The sequence below is a fragment of the Cynocephalus volans genome, chromosome 4 (assembly GCF_027409185.1).
Source record: "Cynocephalus volans isolate mCynVol1 chromosome 4, mCynVol1.pri, whole genome shotgun sequence".
Taxonomy (NCBI): domain Eukaryota; kingdom Metazoa; phylum Chordata; class Mammalia; order Dermoptera; family Cynocephalidae; genus Cynocephalus; species Cynocephalus volans.
In genome coordinates, this window is record NC_084463.1 from 66,174,307 (window position 1) to 66,195,053 (window position 20,747).

At 43.6% G+C, this 20,747-nt stretch overlaps 1 protein-coding gene across 1 annotated transcript in view; it reads right to left on the reverse strand.

The window, feature by feature from the left end:
- The window catches only part of LOC134376185 (pecanex-like protein 2), a 45,960-nt gene extending 25,988 nt beyond the window's left edge, over window positions 1-19,972 (reverse strand). The window contains exons 1-5 of the mRNA XM_063094826.1: window positions 19,841-19,972; window positions 17,897-18,006; window positions 16,662-16,758; window positions 4,220-4,312; window positions 3,345-3,495 (exon numbers count right to left, since the gene is read on the reverse strand). Coding sequence (XP_062950896.1) covers window positions 3,345-3,495; window positions 4,220-4,312; window positions 16,662-16,758; window positions 17,897-18,006; window positions 19,841-19,972 — 583 coding nt within the window. The remainder of the gene's footprint in view (window positions 1-3,344; window positions 3,496-4,219; window positions 4,313-16,661; window positions 16,759-17,896; window positions 18,007-19,840) is intronic.
- Between the last annotated feature and the right edge of the window lie 775 nt (window positions 19,973-20,747).

The window sequence follows — 20,747 nt, forward strand, 5'->3', positions numbered from 1 at the left end:
TTCTACCACGTAGAAGTATACAGCCGAAGGGTGTGGAAAGGACAGCAGGCTGAAGGGAAGAATGTGCATCCTGTTTAGAGTTTGCTCCATGGATACACAGGGGCAATATTTAAATTAAATGCTGTTCAGCGCACAAGCCTGTGGGCCTATGTCTACAGCACAATGAGCTCAGAGGACCAGGAGGTGCAGGGGGACGTGGACCTCAGCCTCCGTCAGACACTAGCAGTTGCAGGCGGTGACTGCTATGGTTGGGGGCTCGGGGAACAGGGGGGAGGCCAGGGGAGGCCTTCTGGAGGGACTGATTTTAAGCAGAGACCTGGTGTTCACCTGGTGACACTGGACAAACAGCATCCCAAGTAAAGGAAATGGCAGGAGAGGAGAGAGAGAGAGAGAGTGTGGTGTGTTTGAGAAACCCCGAAAATGCCCAGAATTTACCGTGGCGAGTCTGTTTCAAACCAGGGCTGGAGCCTTGTGGTGTTGGCATTAGAGCATGGCACGTTAGACTTTACAGGACCCACCGTAGCCAGAGACACGTGGCTCTTCTGGGTAAGAGTGAGTCAAAACCAGCCCGCGAGCCCCATTTGGAGCATGCACCCTCTGCCCACCTGCACTGGGGGCAGCAGGGGCAGCAGGAGGAGCCGGGCTGGACGTGAGTGAGATGACCAGAGTTCCAGTCACTCGCTGGCCACAAAATCAGTGCGACCCAAGTCACACCCTTGGACATCTCTAGGCTTCAGTTTCTGCCTAGATGAAACAGTGGGGCAGGGTTCTACAAACTCCAAGACAGGCACAGCTCATACGCCTCATCTCCTCGCCAGTTCCAGTCGATTAGCACTGTCTGCCACAGGCCCAGTTCTGGGACTCTGCTCTCGGTTAGTGATGTCTGCCAGGGACCCTGGTGTCCTGGGGGGGTGTGTGCTACACACACACTGCACACCTGCTGGCCTTGCCCTGCCATCTCTGCACTCCCAGTGACAGCTGCCGGGGGAAAGAAGATGTGAGCGGAGCTTTCACACGAGAAGTCGTGCAACCGTGTGTGTTTTGTTGCTAGTGGAAGAAATAAAGAGTGAAATCCCAAAGAGGCAGAGAGTCAGGACACGGCTGGTACCAGATGGGTGGTTCTGTTTACATCACGTCACACCATCATAGGTTACATTTCATGTATCGGGATTTTCCTTCCAACACACACAGTTTTGAAATGGAATCAGTTTTTCATTTCATGCCTAGTTTGTCAAGCATGTGACCCCTGGTGAGACTTCAGGCTGCAAATAAACAGCAAACACAGGCAAGCGATAACGTCACTCAGCCTCTGCTTGAGCCTGGGCGAGCGCACACGTCCCGACCCCTCCCCAGGGACCGCAGAGCCAGGCCTCAGCCCTCCGGGGGAGTCAGACCCACACACCCACAGTACGTGTTCCTGAATCTCATACTAAGAAGGACACGCAAGCTTAAAATAGCTGAATGATTCTAATTTAAACTGGGCTCTATTAGATTTACGGGAGAAAAGAACCACACTTAAAAACAAAATCCTGAGTTGTTCACTGCCCACACGTATCCTTCAGCGTTGAATTCCAGTCTGAATCTGTCCCGTTTTCCTTTCCTTCAATTTGACAGGTTCTTTCCTCACCTCAAGGCTTTTAAATATTTGGTTATAAATAAAGGTACAGGCACAGGTATAGGTCAGGGTCTAGGTCAAGGTACAGACATGGGCGTAAGTACAGGTGAAGGTACAGATATAGGTGTTGTGATGGTGCAGGTGAAGACTAGGTCTAGTTCTAGGTACAGTTTAGATGATATAGATACACAGTTCCCCAAGTTAAAGCTTCTTACCTCAAATCTCCACCAAATACCTACCAATGATATAAAAATAATGACCCCAAAATACTCCACTCACTTCATCAAAACTTAGTCTTTCTAAAGGTTTAAAAAAGAACAGGAAATGTGACCTTAATGCTGCAGAAGTTCTGTAGAAACCAGCCTTTTTCATCAGGCCCCTCTGTGTATCCACAGGCAGGCAAACTGTTGGGGTAGGGACCTTTCTCTACAAGGGGACCACAAAATACATGAAGCGTGATAAATGGAGTCCACCTTCTTTCAGATTTGTAATACAGACACTCACTTGCATTTAAGTAGCATGCAAATTGTACGGAACGTTAAAAACTGTATCACGCAGCTTGATCCTGAGGCTAGCCCCTCATTTGTAGGTGTGAAGAGGCCGTCTCCGTGGGAAGAGAAGATGAGCTACAAGCCCTGTGCTGGGGCAAGCCCAGGAGGCCACATCCTTCCACGTAACAAGCCACCGTCTTCCACCCTTGGCTGTTTCTAATTAAGTCAGCTCTTGAACAAACCTGGAGATGTTTCTTGAAGAAACACTCTCTGTGTTTCGGACAGCATCTCCAGTGACTTTTGCACCTTCTTTAAAGATATTCCCCTTTTCCTTATACCACACAAACCTGCTGAAGTTTCTGATGATAAACCTGGCTGAGTCCAGAACGTTCTTTGAAGCCAGCAAACCTTGGTGCCCCTCACATACCTTTGTGCCTGGGCATGACACAGCTGGGTAACTCACTTCACCACTGGGAAGTCACACAGGGCTACACGTCTGTGCAGAATGAGCAGCATTAGACAGCTGGTCACCATCTGTGCCCTATAACTCAGATGTGTCTGAAAATGGGGTAACTTGGTCCTTCTGCTGTATATTCCAGCACAGAGCACGACATTGCAGAGCAAGGGGAGTCCTTGCAGAGAAATCCTTAAGAGATCTCTCGTCTAGAAGAAATCTATTTCTGTCTAAAACTGTGAAACTGTCATGAGTGCCAGGCTATTACACGACGGTGGCCAGAGACAACCTCGGAACTGCTAAATCAGTCAGGTATACACAGGTGTCGACCTAGGCGAGCAAAGCCACAGGTTAGAGGGAGTTCAAGGGCTCAGGGGTCCTGCAGCTGACTGTCCTGTCTCTGCTCTATCCTGCTGTTTTGTAAAGGATGGTAGGGTGGCCAAGGGATGTATTTCTTAGTCCATGGTCACTTATAAGCACGTAAGCTGAAACAGTATAATCTGCACGTCCGATTGATATGAATTAATTTTTCTACAATACCAATAACCTATTAATAGGTTAACAAAACATACTTCCAACTCATCCCACTTCAACTTTCTTGTTCCAGTGGACTAGAAAATCTGGGGATTTTCTACGGTACATGCTACCTTTTTTTTTTCTTATTGTGGCAAAGTATACACCAGGTGCCCTCTGCACGGGCACACTCCGGCACCAAGGACGGCCACGCTGCTCTGGCTCAACACGTGCCCACCGTGCCTTCTGGAGCGAGGCGTCTGTCACTAACCTCTCAGTTCGCGCTGCCCATGCTCTCTGTTTCTGAGGACGGGGTGTGACATCCACAGCCAGGGGTGGTGCTTGCGCAGCTGAGGGAGCAGGTAGTGAGCCACCATGCCCATGGTGCCCGCCAGGGCAAACAGCACGGCGCTGAGCACGGGCTGCGGGACAAGCGAGACCCGTTACTCCAGCGCGGGCAGGGGCCCCGGCCAACACCTGCCACCAGCGTCCCTACCCCGTCTCCTCCAAGAGGACACACAGCCCCACCAAACCGTGCATTCCCCACACCAGGAGCCTGATCGATCGGGAGGGTCCTGCCCCTGGAACGCGCCGTTTCAGCTTCCCCTTTAGGAGAGGAGGGGGGGGAGCACATTTAGCTGATGAGGGGCTTTTCCTCCTTGAAAGTGGAGCTCATCCATGCACAGTATTTCTGCACAGACACAGCAACTGTCTGTACGAGCCGTGAGCCAGGACAGCCACCTGGGCCTCTCCACTTGACAGTCACATGGCAGTGATCTTTTAGGTTCCGTGACCTCCGTCGCACTCTTGTGCCTAACACCACCCTTCTCTGCTCATGGTAGTGTGCCACTGGCCATCCCGTCACCACTGGCTGTCCTTACAGGGGACCCACAAGATGTGCCCTCGCTCTTGCCAACCCCACAGCTCCCCAGATGTGGAAAACAATGGAACCAGATTTATGGTGGGGACAGACCCCACCCTGAGTATAGCTCTCTGTGGCACGTGAACATGTCCCTTGTACCTCCCAACTGGCCTTTTGTTTTTTCCCTCTGGCTCAGCTACCTTGTCATGCCCTGTGGCTCCACAGCAGCTCTGTCACCAAGGGGGGAAGGAGGTGGGAAGGGTACAGGTTGAGCGGATACCTACTCGAAGTGACAGGAAGACCGTGCTGGCACTGACTGCAAAAGACAGGACAGCAACCACCGAGCAGACGAGGAGATCCGATTTTAAGATGTCCTTCTGGAAAGAGAAAAGCAACTTTGAAGCATGCTCTGTTGCTCTCGACAGTTCTGTGAAACCAGGTAAATCAGACCACAGGACGTGGATCCTGGACACACTGCCCTGCCGGCCCATCACGTGCCTGACTATCCCCACGGGCAACTGCTGGATGGGCCGTTCACCAGCTCCTGGTTGGAGAATTTCAGGAAGACTGAGGCAGAGGGGGCGGAGGGAAAGGAAACGCACCCAGTGAGGCTCTTTTCCACAGACACAGGTGGAATACAGGATGCCCAGAGAGCTCCCCCAGAAGACCTTGACTTCTTAAGGTCTGATGTAGGAGGGCAAAGTGCTGGTCATCTCCATGTGGCCTTAGGGTGGCTTGGATTCTAACATGCCAACAGCCTGGGTACACCGAACAGAAGCCTTTCCCACGCTCTTTACTGCCTTGGACCCGACCAGATTTTATATTTTAATTCACCAGTGAGATAGAGTAAAGGGTACATCCAAATTATTTAATGATATGTGCTGTAGGTACACGCATCACATGCAGATAGTGAAATGTCCAGGAACTTGCTAATAATTTTTCACTACACAAAACCACGGTGTGAGCAGGGGCTTGGGAAAAAAGCAACATCAGACCCAAGAATGCTCATAATGCAAATGTGGGGAACGGCCTGTGACTCACGTGGGGCACAACGTCGCTGACGGGTAGGTCTGAAAGGGACACGGGGACCTCTTTTTTTCTTTCTACAGGGCGGATTCAGTGCAGTACACAACCACGGATCATTTTAAGGTGTCGCACAGTTACCTGAAAATCCTGAAACCATCAATACATTTATATCTCTCTTTCCCATACTGCATAGGAATTATGCCTCTTAAATAATTGTTTTGAACATAATCTGCCAGAAAATCATACAGAAGATATACTTCTGTCTCCCTCCACCTACACCCCCCCCCCAATTTTTTTCTTTTCCTGTTTTTCACATTCAAATGTGGAGTTTCTTGCAAGTCATGCCACTGGCTTGCTGACAGTATTAACATCTAAAGTGAGATGGGAAATCAGTCCCATTGTTGAAACACTGGACAGGGCTTGGTTAGAGAAATTAAAAACACGGTGAGCAGAGACACTCTCCACTCGGACTTACCAATCGCCTGCTAAAGTTGTTCTGAATTTTCTCCCAAAAGTTTACAAGTCACACACAAGTACCGGAGAGGTGAGGGATCAAATAGTGACAAAGTCGGGATCCTAGAGTTAGTCTTAGGGGAAGTCACCGGTCTCAACCTATAAAATCTTGTCATCAGAGGTTTCCAGCAAAAATTTACTAGTAGCAGTGGCCAAAATTCAGGTGTTGCCTTTCATTCCAAACACGTACAAAGATCAGGCCCTCCCAGAGGAACATTGTGTCAACGCTGTCTTTAGGCTGCAGAGATACGTTCATTTTCTTCCATATTTTTCACGGATGTGGTTTTATGTCATATAAAAATTACTGAGTTTATCCAAAAGGAAGAAAAACATTTTCAGAAATATTCTAATTTAAAATTGTCACCTTTAATGGACCAGTTATCTCTGTCTAAAGTGAAAGCAGTGGGTCACCAGTGTGGCTGCCAGGGTGGGGTGGGGGTGGGGAGAGTGGCATTTCTAAGTTTCTTAAAGCAGGACGAAAATGACCTCAAATTATTGTTAATTTTTTTCACAGTTGGATGATAGATAGAAATTCCACTGTGATTTCTGTCCGTGTCATGAGTGTCTCCTATTAAACCATTACACAGCCTTTCTCCATTTACTAAAATGTTTTTTCCACCCATTTCTTTTCTGTGTAATAGTTATTAAGCAGTTTTATTGAGATGTAATTGACATACAAAAAACCCTCCACATATATTTAAAGTGTACAACTTGAAGAGTTCTGACATATCTATCCCCATGAAATCGTCACCATAATTAAGATAATTAGCATATCCATAATGCCTCAGTTTCCTCTCCTGCCTAATCGATCCCTCCCTAAAATCTCTCCTCATGGAACCACTGATCTGCTCTATCACCATAGCTCTTCATTTTCTACAGTGTTATATACATTGAATCATAGGATATGTACTCTTTTTTTTGGGGGGGGGTCTGGCTTCTTTTGCTCAGTGTGATTATTCTGAGATCCATCCATGTTGTTGTCTGTATCAATAGTTCATTCTTTTTCCTTGCTGAGTAGTATTCCTTTGTATGGACATACCACCGTGTGTTTATCTGTTCACCTGTGCATAGACATTTGAGTTTGCTCTCAGCTCTTGGTTATTACAGATCAAGCTGCTACACATAGTCATGGACGTGTCTCTGGACATGTGCTTTCTTTTCTCTTATGTAAATACCTAGGAGTAGAACGGCTGGGTTATGTGGTAGGTTTTTAGGCTTAACTTTTAAAGAAACTGCCAAGCTGTTTTCCAAGGCACGTGTGACCATTTTACGTTCTCAACAGCAGTGTGTGTGAGCTCCGGCTGCTTCACAGTCCTGTCAACAGTCTTTTTAATTTAATCATATGAGTGGTTGTGTAATCCAGTGGTCCTCAACCGAGGGCAATTTTGCCTCCCAGGACACTTGGCAATGTCTAGAGATGTTTGTGGTTGTTACAATTTGTGGAGGAGGAGAAGTGATATTGCATCTGGTGGGTGGAGCTCAGGGATGCAGCTGAATATCCAACAATGCACAGAACAGTCCCCCCAACGAAATACTGTCAGGCTCATCTACAGTGGTGAGGGTGAGAAACCTGGGTGAGGTGGTATCCAACTGTGGTTTTAACTACCTTTTCCAATGGCTAATGATGCTATCTTTTCATGCACTTATTTTAAAAATACCCTTTACCATAGCATCAAAATATGAAACACTTAGGGATAAATTTGAAAAAAAAAAAAGTGCAAGACCTGTACATTGAAAACTACAAATCATTGCTGAGAGAAGAAACTAAAGGAATAAATGGAGAGGTACACTGTGTTCCTGGATTTGAAGATTCAATATTGTTAAGAAGTCAATTCTCACAAAACTGACTGACAGATTGAATACGATCCTAATCAAAATCCTAGCAGGATTTTTTATTCTTTTAGAAATTGACAAGCTAATTCAAAAATACATATGAAAATTTAATGGACCTAGAATAGCTAAAACAACTTTGGAAAAGGAAAACAAAGGAGCATACAATAACGGGTTTCAGAGTTTATTACAAAGCAACAGTAACCACGATATTAATGGTGTTGGTTCAAAACACACATCTATACTGACGGAAAAGACTAGAGTCCAGAAATACGCCAACAAAGATCCTGTCAATTGCTTTTCAACAAAAGTGCAAAAGTCAAATGACAAATCCCATGAATGAGGGAAAGGATGATCTTTCCAACAAATGGTGCCAGAACAATTGGATAGCCATCTGCAAAAAATGAAACAACAAAGAACACCTTGGCACTTACGTCACATCACATACAGAAACTAACTCGACGTGCGTCATAAACCTAACAGTCTATCAAACTGCTCAGAGAAAACAGAAAAGGACGTCTTAGTGACCTTGGATTTGGCAAATGTTTCTTAAACAGGACACTAAAAGCTTGAATTGTAAAAGAAAAAAATAACAATAAGTTGGACATCATAAAAATGCAAAACTTTTGCTCTTCAAAAGACACAAGAAAAAAAAGACAAGCCAAAGACTAGGAAAAAATATGTGCAAAACACGTATCCAACAGAGGACTTTTACCTATAATATGCACAGAAAAGTTACAACTCAATATTAAAAAGTCAAACGACTCCCTCTTAACCCCATCTGCAGCTGCATGTGGGCAAAAGTTTTGAACAGACACTTCACCAAGGGACAAACACAGATGACAGATAGTAATTACCAAGCTCTCTGCTCCTGACACGCATTAACAAAACTAGACCTCTCTCCTAATGCTGGTGAAAGCACCATCAGCAAAATAAAAGGAAAGTGGCTTCCTCTTCCTTACAGCCAACAAAAAACAGATATTATTCTGCTCCAAAAATTTTATTCTTGGAAAAAAACTTTTTTTGGTGGGGACGTAGATTGGTACATCTATTATGGAAAACATCATGGAGGTTCCTAAAGAAATTAAAAATACGATTACCATATGACCCAGCAATCTCTCTTCTGGGCATATACCCAAAGGAAATGAAATCCCACCTCGTAAAAATATATGCACTGCCAAGTTCAGTACAGCATTATTCACAATAGCCAAGACATGGAAACAACCCAATTGTCAACAGAATGGACAAAGAAGTTTTGATGTATATAAATGGAATCATTCAGCCTTAACAAAGAACGTCATCCTGCCACCACATGGGTGATCTGGACATGATGCTAACTCAAATGAGCCAGACACAGAAGGACAAATACTGCACAATCTCACTTATATGTGGGATCTAAAAAAAAAAAAAAAAAAAAAGTGAAGTGTGCAGAGATAGAGAATAAAACCGTGTTTACCAGGGGGGTGCAGGTGGAGCAGGGGAGTGGGGAGACGTAGGTTAGAGGTTACAAAGCAGCAGATTCGCACGATGAGCAAGTGTGGAGATTTAATGTAAAGCATGAAGACCACAGTTAATAAAACCGCACTGTGTTTGAGATTTCTGCTAAATGAGTAGATTTTAGGGGCTCTCATCACAAAACAAACTCACCAAAATGAGTAACTACATGAGATGACAGATATGTTCATTTGCTTCAACAAAGTAACCATTTTTCTCTCTATACCAATCCCATAACACTCTGCTGTACACTTTAAATGTACACAATAGAATATATTTTAAAAAGTAAACATAATATTTTAAGACACCTGGACCTGAGATTGTTGCACTGTCCTGTGAAAGCAGCCTCGAACACTCTAAAAAGTTTGTAATTTTGATTGGATTTCTTGCTAAATACCTTTTTGTCCATTTAAATGTATATCAGCATACATCTCTGCTTTGAGAAGGTATAAATATGTGTGAGCTCTTGAAAGTGTGTTTTGTTTTACTCTTAGTCTTAGTTTTGTTGTGCAGAAAGAGAATTCCTGGTACTGCCCTCTTCCTTCACATGCTAGAAGGTTAAAAAAATCTGCGACTCAATATTAAGTTCCTATTTAAACAAGAGTTAGAATTTGTCTCCTTTTGATACGAAAATGAGTACTAAACGGGATGTGCTATAAGATTGAAGAAAAATGCAAATTTAGGTCTCTGCAATTCTTATTATTAGTTAATATTATCATTATGGAATAACATAATAATATTGCAGCACTCTAAAACAGAGGAGAAAGAAAATAATCCATAACCATTATATCCTGACACTAAAAATATTAGCATTTCTGTGTTTTCTGTGTATATTTTATACATGTCTAATCTTAGTGTGCATATAATTTTCTACCTTTTCAAAAGTACTTTCTTTTGTAAGCATTATACATATATATATGCATACACACACAAGTGTGTGTGTATCTATGTATGAGTACATTATTACATAGACTTACTAATATAATTAATGGCTAAATAATGTTCCATCTTGTGACACCATATACATATGTGTGTACATGCACACACACACACACAGTGCCATGGTGGTCACCCAAAACATTAATTTAGTGATGAAATTTAATGAGCCGTAATTAGTGAAAACATTCCCTGACCATTAGCATTAGGTTGCCTTCCATTTTTTACCATGATAAATTGTGCAGAAATCACTATCTTTGTGCACCTAAATCTTTTTTATATTTTGAAATAATTCCCTAGAAAAACTCTAACAAATAGATTTACTCCACACAGGTTATACACATTTTATGATCCCTGATAAATTATGCTTTTTCAGATGATTGTAATAATTTACACAAATGCAAACGATGCCTAAGAGATCCCATGTTGCCACAATTGTCACTATCATTAATTTTTCCTGTACTAATTGAGTGGATAAAAAACTGCTATCATCTTAATTTGCATTTCTTTATGTACAAGAAGGGTAAATACATTTCATACATTTACTTACTAGATATTTTGGTCCTAAATGAAACATATATAATTTCCAATGACTTCAGTTTGGGGTTCAGATATATGTATTTTTTATATATATTCGTGTGTGTGTGTGGGTGTGTGTGTGTGTGTGTGTGTGTGTATACACAATTTGCTTACAGAGTTTTAAAAATCAAATTGTAAAAGTTGTTGGTATAAGGAACACATTTAACTTTGTCAAATTTGCAACAAATATTTAACCAAATTATTTAAATTTAATTGACCTTTTTTACATATAGAAATTTAACATTTCTATATACTTAAATCTAACTCTGCATGTGTATATATTATTTATTTTATGAATTCTGAGCCTGTAAAATTATCGCCTCTCTAGAATTTGAATAAATATTTGATTGTATTTCCTACCCTTTTTGAAAATTCATTTTACATTTTTTTAAAATGTATACAGAAAAGTGCAAGGAATCTAACATTTCTGGCCCCCTAGAAGCTCCTCATTAAAACCCTTCTCTCCCGCCTTGGAGGTGGCATTCAGCTATCCTGACACGGGTGGAAATCATCTTGCTGATCTAAAAAACTATTTCATTATGCAGGAATGTAATTGTAAGCTGTTTAGTTTAGTTTCGCCTGTTTTTACCCAATAGATGGCCCCATCCTGTATGCATGCTTTTGGGTCACGCCTCCTTTGCTCAACATGATGTGGTAAAGATCCCACGCTGCTGCACGTGGCTGCAGTAAGCTCTTTCCCGTGCTACACACTACTCATTCTGCTGTTGGCAGAACCTCCCGAGGCTTCTTATCCAGCAGTGCTATTATGAGCAATCTCCTATGAGCATGGCTGCAGTGCACTCATCTAATACCAAACTGTTTTCCAGAGTGCACGCATGAATTTACACTCCCAGCGGCGGTGCACAAGAGTTCCCTTGCTCTGCACTTTGCCCATACTTACTATTGTGAGAACTTCTCAATTTTTGTCAGTCTGGTAGGTTCACAATGGTAAGCCAGTGTGGTTTCAAATTGAAATTTCCTGATTATTAATGAGGCTGCCCATAAATTTTTGGCCAATTACATTTCCTCCTTTGCTAAGAGTATGTACAAGTCTTCAGCCCATTTTCAATATCTGGTTGTTTTTTTAAAAAATCAATTTATTTCATCTAGACACTAGAGCTTTATCAGCTATACTGATTTTAAAAATTCTCTCCCATTCTGTGGCTTTTTTTTTTTTTTTTTTTTTTAGGTCTCTTTTGTGTAAAATTTAAGATGATAAGTCAAAGGTCATAATTTTAATGAATTTAAACTTTTTGTTGCTGTTTAAAAAAATTCTTTTCTATCTTGATATCATGAAGGTGGTTTCCTTTCTTATGACTCTTAGTGCTTTCAGGTTTTGTTTTCTCATCTTCAGGGTTATAATTCACTTGGAGTTGACTTTTAAGTATAGTGTAACATAAGAGTTCAATTTTATTTTGCTACTTATAAGTAACTTCTATTTTGTATCCTTCCGTATGAGGTTGGAAGCTACATGCTCTGTTTCTAATCTTTTAGTAGTTGAGCTGAACATTCTAACACATGAACTTAACTTATTGCCAACAGTGTGAAGTTAATCAGTATTTTTTTTCTTCTCCTGGACATCACTAGGAACTTTGAAGACTTGGAGTCTATTTCTCCTCCCTTCCAAACTCGTATGTTATCGTAACCACGTATTTTAATTCTACCTTACATTTTTTAAGTCAACTTTACACTCTTATTATGATTTGACGCAGTTAATATTTGTTTAGATTTACCAATGTACCTGCCACTTTCTTTGATCTTTGTTTATTCTTGCATATCAGATCTTCTATCCAAGATCACATTCTGTTGAAAAATATCCTCCAGAATTACAAATAGTATTTTTTTGTACAATTAGTATTTTTATTTTGTACAGTTAATATTTTTATTTTGCCCTCATCCTTGAAAGATATTTTCAGTGGGTACAGAATTCTAGCTTGACATTTACTTTCTTTACAAAATATTAAACGTGTCAGTCAACTGTCTTCTGGCTTCCGTGACTGCTTTGATGAGGGAGCTTTCAGTCTGTCGTCTGTTTGAATGTAATCTGTTCATTTTATTTAACTGCTTTAGGATGGTCTGTGTCCTTATGCACTGCAGTTTCAGTATGGTGTTGTCTGGTGTGGATTCCTTCTTTAATTTACCATGGAATTCTTGAATCTCTAGATCAGCATCTTTCATTGATTCCAGTAAATTCTCAGATGTTATCTCCTAAAATATTGATTATGCAGCAGTCTCTCTTTCCAAGAATTCTGATTAGACACATTAGATCTTCTATATCCACCAAGTCTCTTCATCTCTCTCTCATACGTCCTCATTTTTTGTCCATCAGTGTTGCGTTCTGCATATTTTCTTCTTTCTTTACCTTCCAGTTCACTAATTCTCTCTTCAGAGGTGTCTAATCTCCCATGTATGTGTGTTCTTGACTTCAATTACTTCCTTTGTTTTTTTGTTGTTTGTTTGGGAAGGTCTATCTGACTCTCTTTCAAACATGCTGAAATCATTTTAAATATTTCTTAGCATCTATAAATTTTAGAGCTTTCCTTTTACTTCTTTAAACATAGTTGTTTTAAAACCTGTCTGATACTTTCAGTTTCTGAAGTATTTGCAGACCTGTTTCTGTTGGTTCCTTGCTTCCTTGTGTGCTTTTAAAATGTTTATGGTAAGCTGCTCATTTTCTTTATAAAATTAGTTTTGAGAACAACACTTGGAGGCCCAGCATGAGGGAATCCTCTAGAGAGAATGCACATTGGCTTCTGTCGTGAGATATTTCCAGTTGAGAGCCCACTTAAAACTACATTCACAAATCGAGGGGTTTGGTGCCATCCAGTTGTTTGACCTTGTGCTATGAATCCATGAAGGTCACAGCCCCTCAAGATGCTCTTGCTGTCATTTCGCTCAACACTGGGGCAGGTCTGCCTGCATGCCCCTGGCACTGAGGACCATGGTGCTGACTTCTGTGGCTCGTCCTCACCCTGAGGGTGTGGCCCTCTAGGGTCCCAGTCTGATGGTCGATGCTCTGGCGTCAGACACCCAACCCTGACCAGCCTGGGCTTTAATTCTGCTCTCCACCGTTTGGGGGTTGAAGACCAGGGTGCAAGGTCACAGGTTGGGCACACACCCTTGGGGCAAAAAAAGCTTCCTGTCCTGCTTCCTCCAGGCTCCCCTGTGCAATCAGATTTTTGCCTGGTAATTCCCTATTATTTGTCAGTTTGGGGTTACATTTAAGGAGGATTTTTTTTTTTTTTTTTTTGTATTTCATTCAGGCTTTTTAGCTTTTATCGACAGAGACTGTGGTTGTGATCACTGAGCCTACCATAATACCAGAAATGGAAATGTCCAATTTGATTTCTCCTTCTTCCCCACCCTCCTTTTCTTTCTGAAACTCTTTAATCCCTCTCTGATTTACATTGGTATGTGGTGAGAAATTAGCACATAAAATTCTTTGTTCTCTCCCACTGCTAAACAATTACTTCTACACCCGTGCATCAAGGAATCAGTTCTTGGTTATGATGTTTAGTTTTCATATGGCATTTTATAAATCTCATCCTTCCTATCCAAAATCAGGTTATGTCTGTTTATCACCACTTATTCAGAACTTCATTTGCATTTTAATAGACTGCCATAGTTTTCTTTATTTGTGACACTACGTGTTAAAATCATTCCCATTATCAATTCATATATTTTTATTCCATTGTAAGTTGGATCATGTTTTCATTATTTTTTTAAGGTTATTTCTGGTATGTTAGAATGTGCTTTCTTTTCTAAACTTTCTTTTCTCTAGTGGTATTTATGAATCCTCTTATTAATTGTAGCTGATTTTATTTTTTTTCTACCTATGGTATATGTATGCAATAACATAATCTACATTTTCTTTCTTTCAGGCCTTGCACTGGCCAAAACTTCTAAAACAATGTTCAATAGTATTAATGTTATGCTTTCTATTTTAATGGTAAGTCCATGCATGTTTAACCAATAAATACGATTAGCTCTCAGTGTAATGAATGTGTTAAAATCACTGTGACATTTTATGTACCACTTCATGCTCCAACCCCCGAAAAAAGCAGAAGAAGCCTTGGTCCAACACTTCGTACCAAGCAGCACTGGACCCGAAAATTCTAGATGTTAAACGACTAATGTTTTAGAAGAAGCAGTTTCAATTCTATACATAAAAATTATGTAGTTAAAAAAAATTTTTTTGGTCTCTAATAACTGAAGAAAATAGGTACAATGAAGGTATCAAATCTAAACTTGATGCAGAGTGCCAAAAATGATGAACAGGAGTGAGGGTAAAAACTGAAACGCTGTACTAATAAGGCATGTGAAAAAATATTCACTGCGCAACTACGAGGGGAAGGTTCACATCTCTATTAACTACTGAATTTTGGTAATAAACTGTGTGTGCCCAGCTTATCTTGCTCATATGGAAATGGAAGAATCCGTTGGTATACCTCTGTCTAGACTGATCTTGCCTGAAGTGCAGTCTGTGGATCTCCCGGGTGGACATTCCTGGTTAAATTCTTGTTAAAATGCAGATTCTCAGGCCCCTTCACAGGCAAAGTGAATCAGAATGGGGGAGTGTGGGCTGGAAGCCTGAGATTTAGTGGGGCTCCCTAAGGGCTCCTCATACAAACTAAAATTCAGGAAAAGAAAGAGAAAATAAGAGGGGCAGAGAGGGTGGGGGTGGGGGAAATAAAATCCGAGATGAGGAGGGGGATTTTATACCACACACACTATGGCACAAAAGGTATCATCCATCAAGCTGTAAAAGCTGAATCTGATATTCCCATTAAAATATTATAATTGGACCAGAGATTTTCAGAGAAATGAACCACACGTCGTATTAAACCACCTAACAAGCATTTCAAAGGTATGAAAACCAAGTAAGGCAACACCTAACCCATCACACCTAATTATACTAATGAAATGCTCTCAGCATCTACTGGGCAAATTTCTTATTGAATGTCTTTGTAATTCATACGTTATTTTTAACTGCAATAAATCAGAGAGTGGAAAATGACATTCATTAGTCACGACATCAGGGACTATTTGGAGGGCATGCTTTTTCCTCACATCCACAGGGGGACTTGGGGTAGGCTTCGGTCCACCCTCTGGCCTTTACAGAAACTGATCTGGAAAGCTCAGTTCGATCTCCCCGTAAGTTCTCCTGGTACAGACATTAGGGGTCAGGTTGTAGATGTTATGTTTGAATGTCAAATGACTTTTCCTTTTTTAGCTGCAATCTCATCAGCCCCGGCAGCTTTACCTGGAATCCTGCTTTCAAAATCCTGCTTTACCTGGTATCTCTGCTTTTTAAATTTCCGAATCTTATTCATATTAAGTCATTTGTCCTTTGATTCCCCTCTGGTGACAAAAAAGCCTCAATGCTTTGGCTTGAATTGTGACCACACTCAAAGGCACACAGAACTGAGTACGAATCTTGTAACTGTGACCATGTTGGCCAGACTGCGATTCAACTCCTCTGAATTCACCAGAACGCTCTGAGCCCCTCCATGCGCCAAGCATCAGCGCCGTGGCTACAGTCCTGGCGGGAGGAACTTGCCACCAACAGACACTGACTGCTTTTCCTTCTATCTCTCATTCCTAAAAAAACACAGGAAAGCATGAGTCAAGGACATCAGGCTGCTCCACGCTCAATACTCAAATGCACGAGAGCTGACATAGTCAGCGAGCGTTGCTTTTCAAAGCGTTATTGAATGATGATGCCAAACAGGCCACATCTGCTCAGAGGATGTTTGAAACTGCATCATTGTTTTACAGCCTGAGGAGGCTCTTGCTCCTTCCTCCTTATCTTGCTTTCTTTTCCCCTCACGGGCTCCAACCAGCTTGGTTCCTCCCTTCTCTGCCACCCCAGCTACAAGTCTAAAGCCCAACGCTCGAGCGAGGGCTGTGCATACGTCAACCTTGCACCAAAGACTCAGGACAGACGGCCCTGAGCTCAGCGCAAGGCTGAAGCCGCAAATGTGCGGAAAGCCGTGTGTGGAGTGCGTCAGGAGTGCAGTTGGCTGATGCTGATTTGATTTGATGCTGAAGCTTTCGTGTGTGCAGAGCCCACGCGCTGTTGGGTGCCAGCAATGGGCAGAATTGACTGCATGAGGTTCATGGGAATATCCCGGCAAATGCCCACATACAGGGGACCAGCCGTGCACCTTTGCATGTGGCACGGCACCCTCCTTCTAGAAAGGTTCGCACTTGCCAGGCAGCTGGCCACCCAGCGTGCCAGGCACCTCTCCCTGCACTCGTCTCTCTCACGTCCCACTGAGAGCCGAGGCTCTCCCACGTCACGTTGAGCAGGGCCCTCCCACACATTACACGGTGCAGGTGTCTCACCACTGAATCTTTCATCTTCTCGGAGAGAGGGTCTGCAGCCGACTCTTCCAGATCCTCACGTAAAAATTTAGGAAACCATTTACATTGAATCAAGGACCTGAAAGTGAGAGAAGACACAGGTTTAACTTTTTAAAAAACTGCATGTGCCTTTGACAGTGTATGAGGTCAACGACTGCACCTTAGACCTCACGCTCAAGCATGATAGAAGCAAGCACTGTCGCCTTTAGAAAGCTCATAATGAAAAGAGGTGCACGTTCAAGTCATCACGAAGATAACGTTCTAATTTTTAAATCTCACCCCAAGGAAGGCAGTCAAGCACCTCTGGGGTATCAGCAACCGACTGCCGGCAGCAGGGAACCGTCTTTCTCTGCCAGCCACCAGGGCTTCGTCCTCACCAAAAACGACAGCAGAAGTCCAAATTCCAGTAAAACACTTGACACTAGAAACTGTTCAGACCGTGTTTAACCTTTTCCTCCATTTTTCCATGCCTTCACCTTTGTGCACATAATAGCCCAAAATTATGGTGTCTCTGGTCCCCGAACAGTTATAGTTTTAGTCCTAAGTCAAAATGCTCTGTAAGTTCAGACAAATGATAGGAGATGCTACTATCAATATCTCAAACTCACTTTGGCAACCCATGAAGGATTTCCAGTCCAAAATCACATATTTACCAAAGATTTAAGAGACACGATTAAACGAAGATTGAAATGTGCACTTTCAAGTGGCTGAGGATTATATCAAATATCTTTTAAAACTTTGACACAAACCTCATTTTACACCTGGAGGGCACTAGCCGTTCAGAGAACAAAAAACAGCTAAGTGAAAGGAAAGTCTTTTGGAGGAACCGGTCTAGTCTCCACATGGTGACAACCTGAATAGAGGCAGAGAGGCTCCAGAATGGATCTGGAGAGGGCACCTGCTGAGGCAGTTGCTTCCTACACAGTGTCCCCAAGGGAAAGTCACACCAGGTTTTGGTGACATATGCCTGGTGCACCTGCCACTGTGTGTTTTACTCTACGAACACAGGACTGAAGGTGAAATGCTGCTGGAATTTGACCCCTAATTTTCCTTACTTTCTGGTCCTCTGTCCAGATTTCTGCCACCGTTGTCCAGCGGGTGACCAGCTAGTCTAACGTCCAGAGTCAACCACAATGAGTTGGGAACAGTTGTCTCCCTGCTTCAGCGCGGGGCAAGGCTGTGGGGACAGCGCCCACAGCGTGGCGTGGCTTACTCACAGCAGCACAGAGGGGTCACTGGTCTGCCGGCTCAGGTGGTAGGACAGCACGACCAAGAGGCCACAGAAGGCTGAGAACAGTGCCGGGATGTGCTGCATACTCCACGGTTCCTAAGGAAAAGACACCAGACAGCCAAGTCACACTCCAGCGGGCCCGAGAATCTCAGGATCTCCCTCTATCAAACACGCAGGTGCATCCCCAGAGTCGAGCCAAAAGGACACTGTGTCCTGTGACCAGTCCTGCCAGTGGACATACAAGCTTCGGGTGGGCACACCCAACACTTGCCTGTCCACGTGTAAACACTGATCTTGACAAGGGAGGGGATTTCAAACTAATTATACCAATTTATGAAAATATATTTTACTTAATCTTTCCTGAAATCAAGCTTACGATTTTCATAAAATGTAACATGAAATACGTGTCACTTCTTCTGAATTCAATACTTAACGATAGTGAGAACTGTATTTCTTAGTGTTTATTGATCGATGGTTTAAAACGTATGAGTGGTGTAAAAACAACATAAGACATCAAACAGACTAGCGGGCTGAAATGAAACTTGGTAAAGATCAAAGACGGTCCTCCTGAAAAATAATTCAAAATGAAAAGAGCAAGATATTTTAGGTTTAATATGATAAAGGCACAGATGCCAGTAATCAACACGGTGTACCCGGCGTGGCAGAGCAGAACTTGGGAAATACGTGTCACCACCTTCGGCAGCGTGGTGGCCTGGGATTCTACATTTATTCCACATGCACCTGCCGCTCCCACAGCACAAACGTGGCTTTTGCATACGATGAAGAAACGTCTATATATTTAGCCTTTTCAATCACCGTCAGCAGAATCGCTGATGCCTCCTGAAAGCTGAATTTAGTCAAGGGCTTAAATACTTTTCTCTCCAGATTTGTTTTATTTGAGAAGGATGAGTGGTTTGTTGTGCTTGAGATCAAAACGACAAATGAATGAGGCGAGCGTGCCATGACAGTCACAACTGCTAGGACACTTGGGAAGCCAGACGTTACCCAGCATGGGGCGAGTGACATTATTTTCGCATGCTTTGTTCTCCTAGAAACAAGAACGATTTTCCCTCATCTCCCACACCATGCAGGCCTAGGAGCCGAGAGGGCAGCCTCTGCTAGGCGAGGTCAAGGTGGCAGAGCCATGGAGCCACGTGGCCACTGTCAGGAAGCAAGACCGCCTGGCTCCATGACACCCCCACACAGCTGGCCTCCGCCCAGTGATTCCAAGTGAGCCTCTCAGATCAGCTCCCCAAGCGTCTGGCACAGTGACCTTTCCAGTGTCCTCAGGACCCACGGCTGCATTCATTACTGCTCTGATTCTGTGCAGATGTCTGCCTCACCGATTTTGCTGAAAAGTTCCAGTCCAGTGACAAAAGGGTTCTCTGATGGCCTCGTCTACCTCCGGAGTTTCCTTCAGCACCGTCCTCCCTTCTTGCGCCCAAAAAAGAGGTGACATTCTTCCCTCCCAAGACTGACCCTCCCCTCGCACCTCCCCTGATTCCACAGACACCCCTATTTGGAGGAAAGTCACCCTCTCTGGTCATCGCTTCTCTCTGCCCTGCCTATAGAAATGCTTAAGTGGCCGATATCTTTAAAAGACAATAAGCCAACCCCCACCAGACTCAGTTACCCTCCCAGGCTATGCATTGTCTCAGTCCCTTCAGGATGTTGTAACAGAATGTCATGGACTGGGTGTCTCAGAACAACAGAAATTTGTTTCTCACAGTTCTGGAGGCTGCAAGTCCAAGATCAAGGTGCAGAAAGATTCGGCGTCTGGTGAGGACCAGCTTCCTGGTTCTCAGGTGAAACCTTCTCACTGCGACCTCACATGGTAGAAGAGGTGAGAGGGCTCTCCTGGGACCCTTTCATACTGGCACTATCCCACTCATGTGGTCCCCTCCCTCGTGACCTACCCACCCCCTCATACCATCACAGTGGGGCTAGGTCTCAATAAAGGGATTCTGGGAGGACAATTCAGTCCACAGCATGCACTGTCCTCTTGTCCGCGTGTCACTCCGTCATCAGCCAGTGACTTGTTAGCCGCCGTCAGGTGGGGCATCTCCTGTGCTGGAGCCCGTCTTCACAGCATGAGCTTACAGCTGGGCCGACTTGGATTTGAATCTGGAGCTGGCCACGAGCTGTGTGACCTCGGCTGAGTCACTCACCATCTCTGAACATTGGATTAGTTTCCTCTTCCTCAAGAAAGAAAGATAATAGCTACTTAAGAGCTGCTACCAGGGTGCTTTTCTGTACCCAGGGTCATTTTTTGAAGCTTTTTGACATGGGAGCAATCAACGCAGGCCCCACTTGCTGACTGGCACCCAGTGCTCTGAGCTGGAAGCCTGGCGGTCCTGAGAGCCGTCTTGTCCCCTCCATCCCCACAGTCAGCTGGCCGTTGCATGTCACCAATGCACCTGCTTGTCACCCCTCCGATCTGTCCCTTCCTTCCACTGACTCCAACCCAGGTACGGCCTCCCTGTCCTGTTCCAGCACCACTGTGAATGCTTCACAGCAGAGAACCGCACTCCAGCCTGCGCACTCCCCAGACCCCGCAATCTGTCCTCCACATAGCGACAGCATGGTCCTCCCCTCCTCAAAAGCCAGTCCGATTGCGTCACTGCCTTTCACTCCATACTTTTCAATGACTCCTCATTGCCTTCCGAGAAAATCCACTACATAAATCCAACTTTTCAGCCTCGTTCCTCGCATTTGGGATATGCACAGTGACAAAACCATACGACAAGATGCTTCCTGCCCCGCTGCCTCTGCACACATGGTTCCATCTGCACAGAGGGCTTGTCCACCCTGGCTCATCCACTCCCCTCTGCCGGTGA